We start from the raw sequence: 14251 nt of genomic DNA, 5'->3' as shown, positions 1-14251 counted from the left end.
ACCCACAGGTGTGGCCGTGTGTGGAATGGCGAAGGGGACAGACAGACTCAAAATAGGGTTTGGGTGCTTGGCTTGTCAAAGGGCAATTCCCTAATTGAGCTGTCACATTCACAGATGCAGTTATAAAACTAAGCAGAGCAATTACTGAAAGCTGGAGGATGGTGGGGTGTGAAAGGAGACTGTTAAATTTGTCCTCCCCCCTCCCTTCAAGAACGCCCAGATGGGAGACAGTAAGACAAAGAGGCTCACAAATGGACTTGGCTGAATCCAGTAGTGAACAAAGACTTCACTCGTCTGTTCATAGCCACGGTGTTCAGAGACGGAGTTCAGAGACGGTGTTCAGACTGATCATTCTCTTTTGTTTCTTGAAACTATGCAACTATATTTTCTTCTTATGTATTTGGTATATATCAAATTTGTGAATTCAGACGTTCAATTTGGAAGGCACTGGAAAAATAGTGACTATACATTGCCACCTAGTGTATGGCTGTGGAAACTACAACACATTGCTTTATTCCAAGTAAGCTTCCTTTTGCATTCATCTCTTACACAAGGTCAATATCACTTGATCTCAGATAATTCAGCCAAATACAATATCTAGTGGAACATTGTTCCAGTTCAATAAAACAGAACTATTAGATCAACAGAACAAAAAGTATAAATCAAGTCTACATAAGGTACACGTTTGCTTTTATTCCAAGTTAAACACAAATCAAAAATGTAAAAGGAAAAAATTGTCACCAAGTCCAAAAGACAAGTGGAGCTCTTTTGTGGCTACATAGTGATGAATAACAGAGTCATCAAATACCAACAGGCATTGTCCTTTTCACAGAACCGTGTGGGGGTTTCCAGAGCTGGGCTCCTCTCTCGGGCTCTCCCTGAAGTCAGAGCCCTGGTCCTCCCTGGAGTCAGAGCCCTGGTCCTCCCTGAAGTCAGAGCCCTGGTCCTCCCTGGAGTCAGAGCCCTGCTCCTCCCTGAAGTCAGAGCCCTGGTCCTCCCTGGAGTCAGAGCTCTGGTCCTCCCTGGAGTCAGAGCCCTGGTCCTCCCTGGAGTCAGAGCCCTGGTCCTCCCTGGAGTCAGAGCCCTGGTCCTCCCTGGAGTCAGAGCCCTGGTCCTCCAGCGAAGATGAGCTCCAGGGCTGCCTGAATGTCCCCGTCTGTGGCCTGCAGTGCCCGCAGCATCAGCTCCTCATCCTGGATGCCCATGTCCCTGAGCTGCTGCATCTGGTTCTGCCAGCGACCCTGAGGACAAGCGCAAACGTAGGAAGGATATCAACACCCCCACAACCAAACTCCTAAAAGTGTAATTTCTCTCGCTACGAAAACAGAGGGAGAGCACAGGGTTTCATGTTGAATCATGGAGGACGCAGCGAGGAGCTGTGGGGGTGTTTATGGATCTAGCGGGGAGAGCTGAATGAGGGGCCCCACCTGGAGGGAGGACATGCTGGAGGCCTGCAGAGCCTGCTGCAGAGCCTGGCTGAACAGGTCGTTACTGACTGGGGTCCCTGCCGGCATGGGGGGCCCTCCACTGGAAGGGTCCTGCTAGAGACAAACATCAAACACGTCAAGGAGGAGGAAAGGGACAGTTTTTGGTTCTACAAGTAGACAGTACCATGGACATACACATTTGTTAGCCGGATTATTAAATTTCCCTTGTTCATAACAGGTTAAGCGGATTTGCGCCTTTAGGCAGAACTACAAGTTATGATTTAGCCATAGCTTGCTTTATAAAGCAGGCAAACAGGCATGAAGGAATACAATTACAGTTTGATGGAAAATTAGAACAAGCACAGTGATGTAATAATAGAACTCTGTTTTCCTGGCAGAGTCTCTTCATGTTTACCCTTCAAACAAGACAATGCACCATGTCACCACATCTTGTGTTTTCTCTGAATGGGAAAATAACAGCCAGTTATTGGGTGTACTCGAATGACCTGTGTAGTCCTCCGACCACCACCCCAATAGAGCTGTTGATTGTTTCCCCTCACCTTGTAAGATCCATGGTCACGAAGAATTCCGCCTATTCTGAAGGTAAACCTGGTAAACGAAGGGTGTGGCTAATAAACAAGCCACCAGGCGTTTGCACGTGTCTTACCTGGCTTCCTGTAGTGGGAGTGACAGCACTGCTCTCAGGGGTGCTGGCCAGAGCCAGGGCAGTGGCCAGTTCACTCTGGGTTATGGGTCGAGGGCCCGTGGCCCCACTGTGACCCAGGGACACGGGCCGTCCAGCGGGCCCCCCTGCTCTGTTGGCTGGGCCGGTCTGGTTCCCCTGCTCAAACACATGACATCCAGGGTGAGCCGCGTCTATCGATTCATACCGTCAACGTCCACCTTGCTCGCAGCGAGAGCACTTACTGATTGGAAATCCTCGTCGTCATCAGACATCCCCTCAAACATGAAGCCTCCTAGACGGGGGGGGACACACAAAGCAGACCGTGTTGTGGTAGCATGTGAGCTGTGCTCAGGTGTCAGGTGGTGGAGCCAGAACGATGCTCCGCTGAGTGATGCTCACCTGGCATGTCGCTGTAGGAGCTGGAGGAGACGTTACGGGACGAGCTGGCGCTGGACGGAGTGGGCATGCTGCCAGCCACTGAGTGGAGCACCAACATTATGGCATTTACCAGGGCTGGGTGGGACGTGATCAACCTGCGATAAGGCGTGTTTAGCCCGTGGATTGAGCGCATGGGATGACGGATCCACAACATAGATATCACATTGTGAACAATATGGGTATGGGACATCCAGTCATTACTGCAAAATCACTTACATATCCAGCATGTTTGGGTCTGTGAATTGTACAAATAGATCTTTGTCTTGGAGCACTCCTGCAAGAATCAGAACAGCGTTGTTAGGCATAATGTCATTACATGGTTAGAGCTGCATTTAACTCTGTGGTTTGACACTTGCTATTAGAAAGCAGGGCTTGGTCGAGATACTTGCCTAGTGCTACTGGGTCCGACCTTAAGCCTGGTGTTGCAATGATGATCTGGTCCAAAGACTCTTTATTGGTTAACATCTTATAAACCTGCAGAGAAAACGAAGGTTATGCTACAGACTCAAAGCTGATTGAAGGCTGGTTCTCCTCATCTGTCTACTCACAGACTCTCTGTAGACAGCATTGGAGTGAAGAGTTGTCTGCAGCACACGGAACTCCCTGGCTGCAGTCGCTCTGTTCACTGGCTCTACAGATGAGAGAAGGACCAAGAGATAGAGGCACAGGTGAGTATAGACGAACAACAGAGCATAGCGCTCCTCTTTCTGGGATTCAACTCATTCTTTTAGCAAGCTAAATTGTTTAGTAAACCAGGAATTGCCAGACTGACCTGACTTACAGACCTTGTTTGACATAAATTAAAACAAGAAGTGTATCTTCTCACCTGGTCTGATGTCAGGTTCTGGCCAGGTTTTCTTGAGGATGTGGAGAGTAGATCCTGGCTGGATTCCACAGGCCTCGAGGGTCAGGTCATCTTTCAGCTTACGACCACAGTGCACCAGTTCTGAAAGTACACACCGTCAGACACGATCTATCTGCGTGTACCACCTAACAGAAATGTTATGTTAGTGATACAAACATTACAAACCTATCAGTTCAGGGTCCGGTAGCGAATCGGGGAGTTGAGCCGCTACAAGTTGTTTCAAAGTCGAGACTCTGTAACCGCCGGGTGGCACATCTCCAGGCATCGTCTCGGGAAAGTGGAAAATGGATTTGGGCTGATCCATCAGCTTTAATGACAACTGCCATTCTGTTGAAGCCATGTCTACTTTTTGCAAAAAAATAAGATAATGTAGATTGTCATTCAACGTTATGTTTAGCAAAGTGAGCTTAATGTGGTAAACAGTATACAATAGCAATGTGCCGACTGGCTTGGTAGAGCAAATATCTATTTAAGTAACATAACGTAAAGGTAGCACTGAGGCTAGCTTACGTTGTTAGCATAGCGTAGCAAAATAACATTTGTATGCTTGGATATGACAGCTAGCAATACATAAGATAATTCTAAATGTACAATGGCATTAGTAAAACTCTAAACGGTAGGCCTTGTTCAGTCGAATTTGTCAAAGGGACAAAACCATCGAATGTAAACATAAATGTTTTCTACAAACTCACCGCTTTGTTGACAATCCATGTAGCTAGCTAGCCACTTCCTGATTAGTCACGTGATCTGTTACTATTCCGACGGAATCGGACAGGAAAAAAAGTGAAATGTTAAACATTTGCTAAATCGCAATTTGGCTAAAAGGTGTTGTTATTTCTCCTGTGCAGTAACTTGATTGAGTGGCCTTCACCAGACACAAAAATATTTATATGTTACTGATTTGTTGATAGGCCACAATTTTCCCACGTCCCACCACCAGCAAACGGGTCCGATATGCGATATAGTATATACCATTTGATCTGTACCTCTATATGCGAACACCTATTGTAGCCTACAAATAAGTTTGGATTTTCCAGTTCATAAGAAATAGCCTACATTCATATATGCGATTGAGAGAAGGGGGAGTTGGGGAAAAAAGCAAAACCATGATAATAAATAAATAAAAACCAAATAGTTTTTCATGCCGTGTTCGTCAGCAGGGATGTTCTGACCGTTAGATTTTCCATTTGCGTTTCCTTGGCCTGTCGTGTCTGAGATAGCCATTAATCAAGCTACTGTCTGAATCCTCAACCGAAGTTTTACTTGTAATATTCCCCAGCGGTGGGGTAGGGGCAGCACTTTTCCGTGTGTGACATCATACTGGACAAAGCACCAAGGAGTGGTTTCTTCGAGGGAATCGTTCTGAACCTAACGTTTATATGAACTGTGCTGTTCTAATTCCACACAAAGGGACATTTACTATTCAAAAGAGTTTCAATGTGGCATTCATTTAGAATAAACAACTCCAAGAGTTAAGTTCTTGTGCGAAGTCTGTTCAAATCCCTGCCGCTGGATGGCCGGGCTTTTTTAAATTGCATTCTCCTAACATGGTAAGTTCCCGTGAATTTGATTTATAAATTAATTAATCTAAGCTAAAAAGAATTCAGTGGAAATTGCGTCTTTTAGATGTGATATTCTTCCTGAACAAGACTGAATAACTCTTTGTCTACAAGCCTTCAAGCAACAGCTGTAGTAGGTAGGGGCACGAAAGATCCAACTGAAAGGGTAGCCTATCATAGCTGCATTTACTTGAACAAAACACATTGGTTTGTAAACGGCTATCAATGATCAGTGCGATTTCATGATTCATCGTAGTTTGAAGAATCTGATAAGATTGCTATTCATGCCTTCCTTTTATATATTTGTCATGATGCTAATGGTTTGGGGGTTTTGAATGAAATTGAATGCGACTAGTCTGTCTATATCCTATAGAACGCGCCCCCATCAGACAATAAATTGAAACGCACTGTTCATCACTCACAAGCACATTGTCTTAATGTCCCCTAAAGACTGTACTCACAGTTTCACAGAATGTAACTGTACTCTTCTTCATTATACCGTATAGTTCCGCTGGCTATAAATAGATAAACTGCATAATAACTAATCATTTTCTAAACTGGATCTCTTACTACCATTCGTATTATTCCCTGCTTTATTTCATGGCTTTTATAGGGTCCCTGTGGGTAGAGTTTCATGGCGTCAGCTGCAAATCTGTTCTCATATTATTATTCTGGACTCTACGCTGCAGTGGAATATTTGGATGCAGAATCAGTGGTCTGATATTGCCCGCACCACATGACCGTTAGAGCAGCTGTGCTTTTTGGCAGGTACAGTTTCCTGGTAGGACACAACAGTAGTCTTTGATATTCAGCTACCAAAACTGCTTTAGATGAACTGATAACTGGAGATATTCGTGTTATCCTTTTAAGTATATTTTGATTGTCATTATTGGAGAGTCAGTCAATAATCATGATAATAAAAATAATGTAATAATTATTAACAAATATTATGTGCGAGACACACAAACTCTTTACTGAGGTTATACAGGTGGTAAACGCATCTTAGTTTTGCCTTTTGAAACAATGCAATTGCTTGTTGCACATGGGCAGCTGTCCACAAACTCTTACTGTTCTGAATGTAGCCTTGCCTCTGCAGCTGTGGTCAAATGAGTGTGATCGTTTGACCTCAGACCCCCAAACCGCCAATGACATGACAGCAAGTGGAGCAAGGAAGAGGTAGATCCATTAGTCTTTCGGGAGCAGACAAGCATGGAACAGGGAAAGAACACTGAGTAATTCAATAAAAAACCCTTTGATGACTTCCTGGTGTGTAGGAAACAGGCTGTGACAGAAATACTCACCCATTGCTTTGTTCACAACCTAAACGCTGATCTTAGGGAAAAAGTTCGAAACGAGAACTTACTTGACCATATGTCAAGAAATCTGACAATGACGCAATCTGGGTGTGTTTTGTATTTTTACAGAGCCCAGACTGAATAATCTTCAGATAGTCAGCCATTAAAATCTTGAGGACAGATATGGTATAGATTCTTGGACATTTCAATGAATAGATTTAACAAGCTGGCAATATCCAGATGTCCAGTGATGTGTGTGAAGCTTGACATGTGGTCCACATCCTTTCTGCAAATATCATAAGGAAGCTTGTTTCAAAAGGGTTTGTCTTTATCCAAGTTATGACCACATCTCTATCTGCACTAAATGACTAATTTAACATCAGGGTGGATGGAAACTCTTAGAAATCTTGATATACTTGTTTGTTTCATCTCGTGATCATTTGACCCGTTTGTTGTTCGGAATATAAAAGGAAAACAGAGCTTTCTGTTTTTGTTGTCGTTTTGGCGACCGTACCTCAATCTAAGGACTACACTTAGTTGGTAACACCAGCTTTTAACTACTCACCACACCCTGGTGTGGTCTGAGCCTAGCTATTCCCACTGCCACCTGTCAACCTGCTGTCATGGTGACCCGGGTTGGCATAGCCTGTGAACAGTCTCGATCCTCTCACGCTCCCAGATCCTCTCCATGGATGTTCGCAGGTTAAGTCGGGACAGGAAGGGAGGGGGCTGAGAACAGATAAAGAGAGACACGACTGATGAGAGACAATCCTGGACTTGCCAGGAAAGTACAGTAATAAAGAGGAAACAGACATTTTCCTGAAGTTTTGATGATGTCAACATGCAGCTGTTACTAAGACTGACTCAGATACAAGGCTTAAGATTTGATTATTTTTAAATTGGATACATAATGGAGTGTACATAGTTGCCAAGTTTGTACCTCTTTCCATCAGATTAGTAATGAACTGTAACTTGATCTCTAATTTCACACTGTATAGTCTTATATCCTGTTGTTAGAAGATGGAAGGGATCAGCTTTGTAGTTCGTACATATGTAAGCACACACACACACACTGTGTGCTTTTTATTGTCTCTGACGTCTCACACAGCAAGCGATGGAAAAGAGGCGAGTGTTTTGTCTGGCAGGAGTCAGAAGAGTGCACCACATCTAACATGCACCCACTGGTGGGCGTCCTTAGGCCACCATTAGCATGACTCAACTGTTTCCTGTCCGTCAGCCCTGGAAGTCCCCCCGACTCTGCTTTTATGGCCTGAAAAAAGTGCCTAGTACACCATACACTCTCTCTTTCTTCATTTCCCTCTCTCTTTGTCTCTTCCCCCTTCTCTCTCTTTCCATTTTTCAGAGTCTCATGCCCCCTACAAAGGATTTTCCTACAGTAGGATTGCAGGGAACTCATTTTGTTTACATGACATGTTCCCCTCCTTATCACGTATTCCTCCTCTTAATGATGTTGTATTTCATTTTGATCCGATGACTCAGGAGGGTGGTCTGATCAGACGTGTGTGTGCTTGTGTGTGTGTGTTTTGTTCCTGCAGAGCTACGCGTAAAGAGACCCATCCACGGTTCAGATTGCCCAGGATGACCATGCTGCCTCTCCTGCTGCTGCCGCTGCTGGCTGGCCAGGTTCTCGGTGGGTGGCACTCCCCCCCCCCCCCCCCCCTCAACCTGCCATTACCTCCACATCACACACAGCGCCACGGGAAGCCCTGTCGCTTCAAACACAACACACACTACGGGAGTCGAGTCATGTCATATCTTCAGAGCTTGTCCAAACAACAGCTCAAATGAGAAAACTTCCCAAACTAATACCAAGACGTATAAAGTTTAGACTATTAAAACTTCAGGGATTCGGTCCATTTTCATATTCCTTCCTCGTAAAAGTCGGCCTTTCAGGGGGTTGGGGGTTTACGAGATGCGTGGGAGGATGAGATTCAGACAGTAAAGCTGAATTTGTGTCTCTCTCTCTCTCTCTCTTGCTGGGGTCAGAATAGAGCACCTCTATGGTTGGGCGAGGCCCTGTCTCAATACAGCTGCCGTTGTCGTTTTTCCCCCACTGAGTTAGAGACTGTGGTGGGGGAGTCAATGTCTGGTATTTTAGGAGGAGGATTGTGGTTTGTGAAGCCCTGCCTCAGCCACAGGCTGGACGGGGAGGCAGTTTGGGGTGGGGCGCAGGGCACTAGACTCAGCACAAACGGGCCAGAACAAAGCAGGACTCAGGCGGTTAGAGTGGAAGAGGAACAGAGGTTGATTAGGGCCCAGTCCACCAGCCTTAACGGGTATCTGGCCTCCTCATTAAAGGCTGCTTGGCGGGAGGCTGTCTCGCTGCCTCACATTAAGAGGGTTGGATGGGGGTGGGGTGGGGGGGACGGGGGGTGGTCACCTGCCTTTAGTGCTTTGTAGCTCTTTTGCAGTTAATAGAGGTTTTGTACCTCACACAATTCGATACGTGGTCTCGCTCGTGGTTCTGACTGGAAGGCTGTGTTATTAGAGCACAATCTATTAATTGAACTCCTTTTTTCTCTACTCCACACCTAATCAGGGGACAGTGTAGAACCTGATGCACACTTCACATGAAGTCGATATTGAATGTAGTGTATACATTTACAAGACATACGTAACTGAATGGCTATGTTAGACAGGAAGTTTGTGTGTGCCTGCCTGTTTTTGTATGTTTGTGTATGCCTGCTTTCCCTGTGTGTGTGTGTGTGTCTGTGTGTGTGTGTGTGTGTGACTGTGTGTGCCGGTGTGTGTGAGAGAATCTGTGTATTTGCCTGCCTCTGGTGGTGGTTTCCTTGTGTGTGTGTGTGTGTGTGTGTGCCTGTGTGTGAGAGAGAATCTGTGTATTTGCCTGCCTTTGGTGCTGTTTTCCTTGTGTGTGTGTGTGTGCATGTGCAACTGCCTTGAACGTTCTTCTACAGTGTTTGCATGGAAAACTGTGTGTGTGTGTGTGAGAGAGAGAGAGAGAGAGAGAGAGAGAGAGAGAGAGAGAGAGAGAGAGAGAGAGAGAGAGAGAGAGAGAGAGAGAGAGAGAGAGAGAGAGAGAGAGAGAGAGAGGGAGAGAGGGAGAGAGGGAGAGAGAGAGAGAGAGAGAGAGAGAGAGAGAGAGAAACGCTGTGCATCTTGATTTATGACTATTGCTGAAAATAAGCGAGCTGGACTCTCCTGTCTGCCCCAGCAGAGAGTTTGTCTGTGTGACCCTGGGTCTTGCGGGCCTGTTGTCTCCAGTTACCTGATTCGGATTACGGAGCTGTAATCCCACTTGTTTTGTGCAGTGTCACTCCTCTGTTACACCATTAAAGTCCCATATCTCCACACCGGATTACGCTCTGCTGGGGCCTGCTTTCCCTGCACTCTTTCCATCCAGGGAACAGTTAGTTTGGAGCAAAAAAAAACTCTAGCAGAGAGATTGTGCTCTGAGGTTGTCAGTACACAGCAGCTACTACATTGCCTTTTGCTGGCTCTGTCTCGGACTCAGAAGAGGGGAACGGATGATGTATCACTCTCAGTGTACCCGCTCCCCGCGGTAAACTCGTCCTGCGCTGCACAGCGCAGCTGTTGTGTCTACTGTTCAGTATTGAGCCTCATGCCTAATGGGCTTGTGTTTGACACGTCGACAAGTCTGCTCCCATCAACAGACTGGTAACCACAGTCATAGAATCAGCACTCGACTGGCGGTGTGTTGGTTGGTTGTCGTACGAGATGAAGTGAAGTGGCGGTTCACTGCTCCATGCTAAGCCACGGCCAAGAAACAGGGTGAAACAACAGAAGTACCGGGACACTTGCTTCCTAATTGCTTGTTGTTTCGCTCTCAATTTCGACAGCACTGCCATCAGCCTTGCCAGGTCTTGCCTTTTCCAGATTTTAGCATACACGCATTAACTGGCTAATTGCATTCATGAAAATGCAAATGCAAAAAAAAAAAATAGTAAGGTGACCTGGATTCCGTTTTAATGATGACGGGAGCTTTGAGGTAATTCAAAATTAATTATGAAAATTGAATATATCACGTCTAGTGGGGCGGTCGGCGGCAGACAGTACAGGGTGGGCCCCGGAGCGTGAATAAGACCCGCTCACGCCCGAATCTCCTGTGTACCCTTTGAGTTCATCTAACTGCCAATGCCCTCTCCCTGTCCTCCTTTTGCTTTTTCACAGCAATTGATTCTGTAGAGAGAGGGGACGCGTTAGCCCACGCTGAAATTCAATTTAGGGTTATTACCCCGTATCAGTGATGTTCTTGCTAATTTGATTGCAGCCAGTGAAGTATCCTTTTAAAAACAATCGAGGACAGGCTCCACTAAGATTGCTTTTGCTGCGATGCATACTTAATGTCAGTCCGCTGGTTTGCTCTCTGTGTACCCCCCCCCTCCTATTGCTTCACTTGCTACCCATTGAAACAGAGTGCATTGCCCACGAAGCACCTCATAATTATTTCAAGAAGTACTGAAAAAGCTTCCGAGTGGAATTGCTTAAAAATTGATAAGGGTAATGTGTCGAGATTGCAGTTATGGTTTGAATGGCCTAAAGCCTTCTGATGGTTGGCTTTGTGTGTGCTGGGCTGTGATGATGAGGATGAACAAAACACTGATCTGTGCTTAGAAAGCATGGTGCTGCGTAGCCTCCCCTAGCTATCTGCCTGTCTGACAGGAGTGCGTGTGTGTGTGTGTGTGGGGGGGGGGGGCTGCGAGGTGCTATGTCTCAGTAGAGGTGGGGTCAGCCCGACCCGGACAAAAACCCAGACAGACAGACAAGCTGCCAGTCCCTGCGGTGACACACACCTCCAGCAGACCTGACTGATGGACAGAGGGCAGTGTTGGTTAGAGCCTGTGGAGGATCTGAAAGTTGAATACATGACCCTGGCCCTCCCTGGCATGTCTTTTGTTATTACCAGGGTCAGATGTCAACCACTGGTCTTATTGGAGGGATTAAAACCCAACCCTTCTGCCACCCTACAATAATAGAATGTGGCTTCTTCATCAACCTCTGTGGCTTCCCTGTAATCATATGCATGGAGCGTCGCCTCGCCTTAACCCTCCATCATTAGGATTTAACAGCAGAAAGATCTCAATCCCCTCCTCCTTCTTTTAGTCCCTCCCTCCCTCCCTCCATCCCTCCCTCCCTGGTTGTCTGTCTCTTCCGTCATGGAGGTAAAGGCTTGTCCTTATCTCCTGGCTCTTCTGCAACTGGCCCTATTATCAGCCTGCCTGAGCCCATTAATAGGTTATTGACGGGATATGAGACCAGCTCCCTCTGATAAAGCACCCGTCTGCAGAGAGAAGAAGATGGAGAGAGCATTAAACACAAGAGGGAGACAGGGAGAGAGGGACGAGAAAACGAGGGACGAGAGAGAGAGAGAGAGAGAGAGAGAGAGAGAGAGAGAGAGAGAGAGAGAGAGAGAGAGAGAGAGAGAGAGAGAGAGAGAGAGAGAGAGAGAGAGAGAGAGAGAGAGAGAGAGAGAGAGAGGAGGTAGAGAGGGAGGTAGAGAGGGAGGTAGAGAGGGAGAGAGAGAGAGGAGAGAGAGAGAGAGAGAGAGAGAGAGAGAGAGAGAGAGAGAAGAAACGCTGTGCATCTTGATTTATGACTGTTGCTGAAAATAAGCGAGCTGGACTCTCCTGTCTGCCCCAGCAGCTAGACACTTCACTGATAATATATCTCTCACTGGTCTCTTCCTCCATGATAGCTGTTTGTAGCATGGCTTAGACTGGATTAAGTGGTGATTGTCCTATGTGTCCTAACTCCCCCACCACCACCACCACCATAAACTCTGCTGGAACCAGACCAACACAATGCCCTCCATTTTGTGCCTCCTTCACAGAGATTGTGTGATGAAAGTCATATTACACCATACTCCATGTGTCACCACATACCTTAAGTTATCCAGATGTCTTGTTTTACAGATATCCCTCTCTGTAGAGATCAGAAAGTCCACATTCGTCCAAAAGGGGCCACAAGGCTTTAATCTGCAAATTGTTTAGACAGCTATGAGGTAGCAAAGGTAGAAATGCTATGGTATGTATGGCAGAAGTATCAAAGCTTTTAAGAGGTGTGCTACCAATGTCTGAAACTGCAGTTCTTTTAAACACCAGATGGGGGCATTGTTGTCAAAGCATTTTGACCTTAGTTCATGCCTCACAAGGCAGAACAGCAGCTACAGTAGGTTTTCTGTGTGTTTTGTATCTGTTTGCTTTACTAAGTAAACATCACTACGGAAATTTGCCTTCCAGTGTTGCTGCATGATTTGCTTTGTGTTTTGTGTGCACCAATGTGATCCAAAGTGTGTTTTGTGTGCACCCATGTGATCCAAAGTGTGTTTTGTGTGCACCCATGTGATCCAAAGTGTGTTTTGTGTGCACCCATGTGATCCAAAGTGTGTTTTGTGTGCACCCATGTGATCCAAAGTGTGTTTTGTGTGCACCCATGTTATCCAAAGTGTGTTTTTCTATGTCACGCTTCAAACAGGAGTCCATCAGGCTACTGAACATTTGAATCTTGTTCATGAGGGACTCTATTGTCTGTTGGTAATGTGGCTGCTATCGAACTGGACTCATTTAACATGTGTTAAAGGGAGAGTCCTAGATGATAATCTATGTGCAGCTCAATGCTATTGATAGAGAGAGAGAGGTACTTCAAAAAAGCAGGTTTCTGTTGGGTTTGTATAGTGGAAAATGGATATAAGCATGGTGTTATTGAACCTTGTTCTGTGTGTGTTAATGTAGGGGTGGAAGGAGGCCTTGGGTGTTATGGAACATATATATATATATATATATATATATATATATATATATATATATATATATATATATATATATATATATATATATATATATATATATATATATATATATATATATATATATATATACATGAACCTGTGTGTTCTCTCTCTCTCTCTCTCTCTCTCTCTCTCTCTCTCTCTCTCTCTCTCTCTCTCAAAGGGCATGTTGATGTGAACCTGTCTGTTTTGGAGCAGTGTTGTAACAGAGTGTAACATTGTCAGAATGCCCTGTGCCCAGTGTCGATTGCTGCTTCAGAGCGTTTGCTGCTGTGGAGCTGTCAGGACCTCCACCTGAGAGGAATAACAATCCCTGCATGTGTCTGTCTTCCTGTGTGTGTGTGCATGTGTCTCTCTTCCTGTGTGTGTGTGTGTGTGCATGTGTCTCTCTTCCTGTGTGTGTGTGTGCATGTGTCTCTTCCTGTGTGTGTGTGTGCATGTGTCTGTCTTCCTGTGTGTACGTGTGCATGTGTCTCTCTTCCTGTGTGTGTGTGTGCATGTGTCTCTCTTCCTGTGTGTGTGTGTGTGTGCATGTGTCTGTCTTCCTGCATGTGCACGTGGGACTGTGTCTATACCTGGCCACTTATTCATCTCTGTGTGTTGGCGCGTGTGTGTTGGCGGGAGGAGACGTGGGCGTGCTGCACGCGCCCCTGCGCTCGCACGCACGCCCGTCTTCGCCGGGAGGAGCGAGGTGAGATGTCACCGCCGCCGTGACTCGGTGAATTTGTTTCCCAAACAGCCGTGTGTGTCACCCTGTCAGCCAGGCTGTGTGTGAGGCCTCTGATCCTCCCACCCCCTGCCTGCCTACCTGTCTACCTGCCTGCCTGCCACGCTGCCTCTCAGGGCCCCACGCTGCCTCCCAGAGCCCCATGCTGCCTCTCAGAGCCCCACGCTGCCTCTCAGAGCCCCACGCTGCCTCTCAGAGCCCCACGCTGCCTCTCAGAGCCCCACGCTGCCTCCCAGAGCCCCACGCTGCCTCCCAGAGCCCCACGCTGCCTCTCAGGGCCCCACGCTGCCTCTCAGAGCCCCACGCTGCCTCTCAGGGCCCCACGCTGCCTCCCAGAGCCCCACGCTGCCTCTCAGAGCCCCACGCTGCCTCCCAGAGCCCCACGCTGCCTCTCAGAGCCCCACGCTGCCTCTCAGGGCCCCACGCTGCCTCCCAGAGCCCCACGCTGCCTCTCAGAGCCCCACG

At 46.7% G+C, this 14251-nt stretch overlaps 2 protein-coding genes across 10 annotated transcripts in view; one reads left to right on the top strand and one right to left on the bottom strand.

Moving 5' to 3' along the window:
* Positions 1-673: 673 nt before the first annotated feature.
* Positions 674-4567, bottom strand: LOC146246651 (ubiquitin-like protein 7). Of its 7 annotated transcripts, none has more exons than XM_084682430.1 (11): positions 4108-4567; positions 3581-3760; positions 3377-3496; positions 3099-3181; positions 2940-3024; positions 2767-2824; positions 2512-2645; positions 2355-2404; positions 2095-2271; positions 1428-1541; positions 674-1241 (listed from the first exon to the last, which is right to left on the bottom strand). In XM_084682430.1, the coding sequence occupies exons 1-11, from the start codon at positions 4124-4126 to the stop codon at positions 1101-1103; spliced, it is 1161 nt and encodes a 386-aa protein (XP_084538556.1). In that variant the 5' UTR covers positions 4127-4567; the 3' UTR covers positions 674-1100. The 7 variants fall into 7 exon arrangements, with proteins under 7 accessions (XP_084538556.1, XP_084538560.1, XP_084538559.1 ...); XM_084682434.1 differs by having other exon boundaries at positions 1428-1538; XM_084682433.1 differs by having other exon boundaries at positions 3581-3757.
* Positions 4568-4715: 148 nt separating this feature from the next.
* The window catches only part of cd276 (CD276 molecule), a 49323-nt gene continuing 39787 nt past the window's right edge, over positions 4716-14251 (top strand). For all 3 annotated transcript variants that reach the window (XM_084682440.1, XM_084682439.1, XM_084682438.1), the window contains exons 1-2: positions 4716-4965; positions 7826-7920. In XM_084682440.1, the coding sequence (XP_084538566.1) occupies positions 7869-7920 (52 nt within the window). In that variant the 5' untranslated portion in view covers positions 4716-4965; positions 7826-7868. The remainder of the gene's footprint in view (positions 4966-7825; positions 7921-14251) is intronic.

Source organism: Hypomesus nipponensis, chromosome 19 (genome assembly GCF_054491055.1).
Source record: "Hypomesus nipponensis isolate SF chromosome 19, ASM5449105v1, whole genome shotgun sequence".
NCBI lineage: Eukaryota > Metazoa > Chordata > Actinopteri > Osmeriformes > Osmeridae > Hypomesus > Hypomesus nipponensis.
The sequence above is the reverse complement of the archived record's forward strand: the minus strand, read 5'-3'. Positions and strand labels throughout refer to the sequence as shown.

Coding starts and splice junctions, on each gene's coding strand:
- LOC146246651 (XM_084682430.1), bottom strand. Junction 3,025..3,098: donor ATGCTGTCTACAGAGAGTCT/GTGAGTAGACAG, acceptor TTTTCTCTGCAG/GTTTATAAGATGTTAACCAA. Junction 2,405..2,511: donor CTCCTACAGCGACATGCCAG/GTGAGCATCACT, acceptor CCCCCCGTCTAG/GAGGCTTCATGTTTGAGGGG.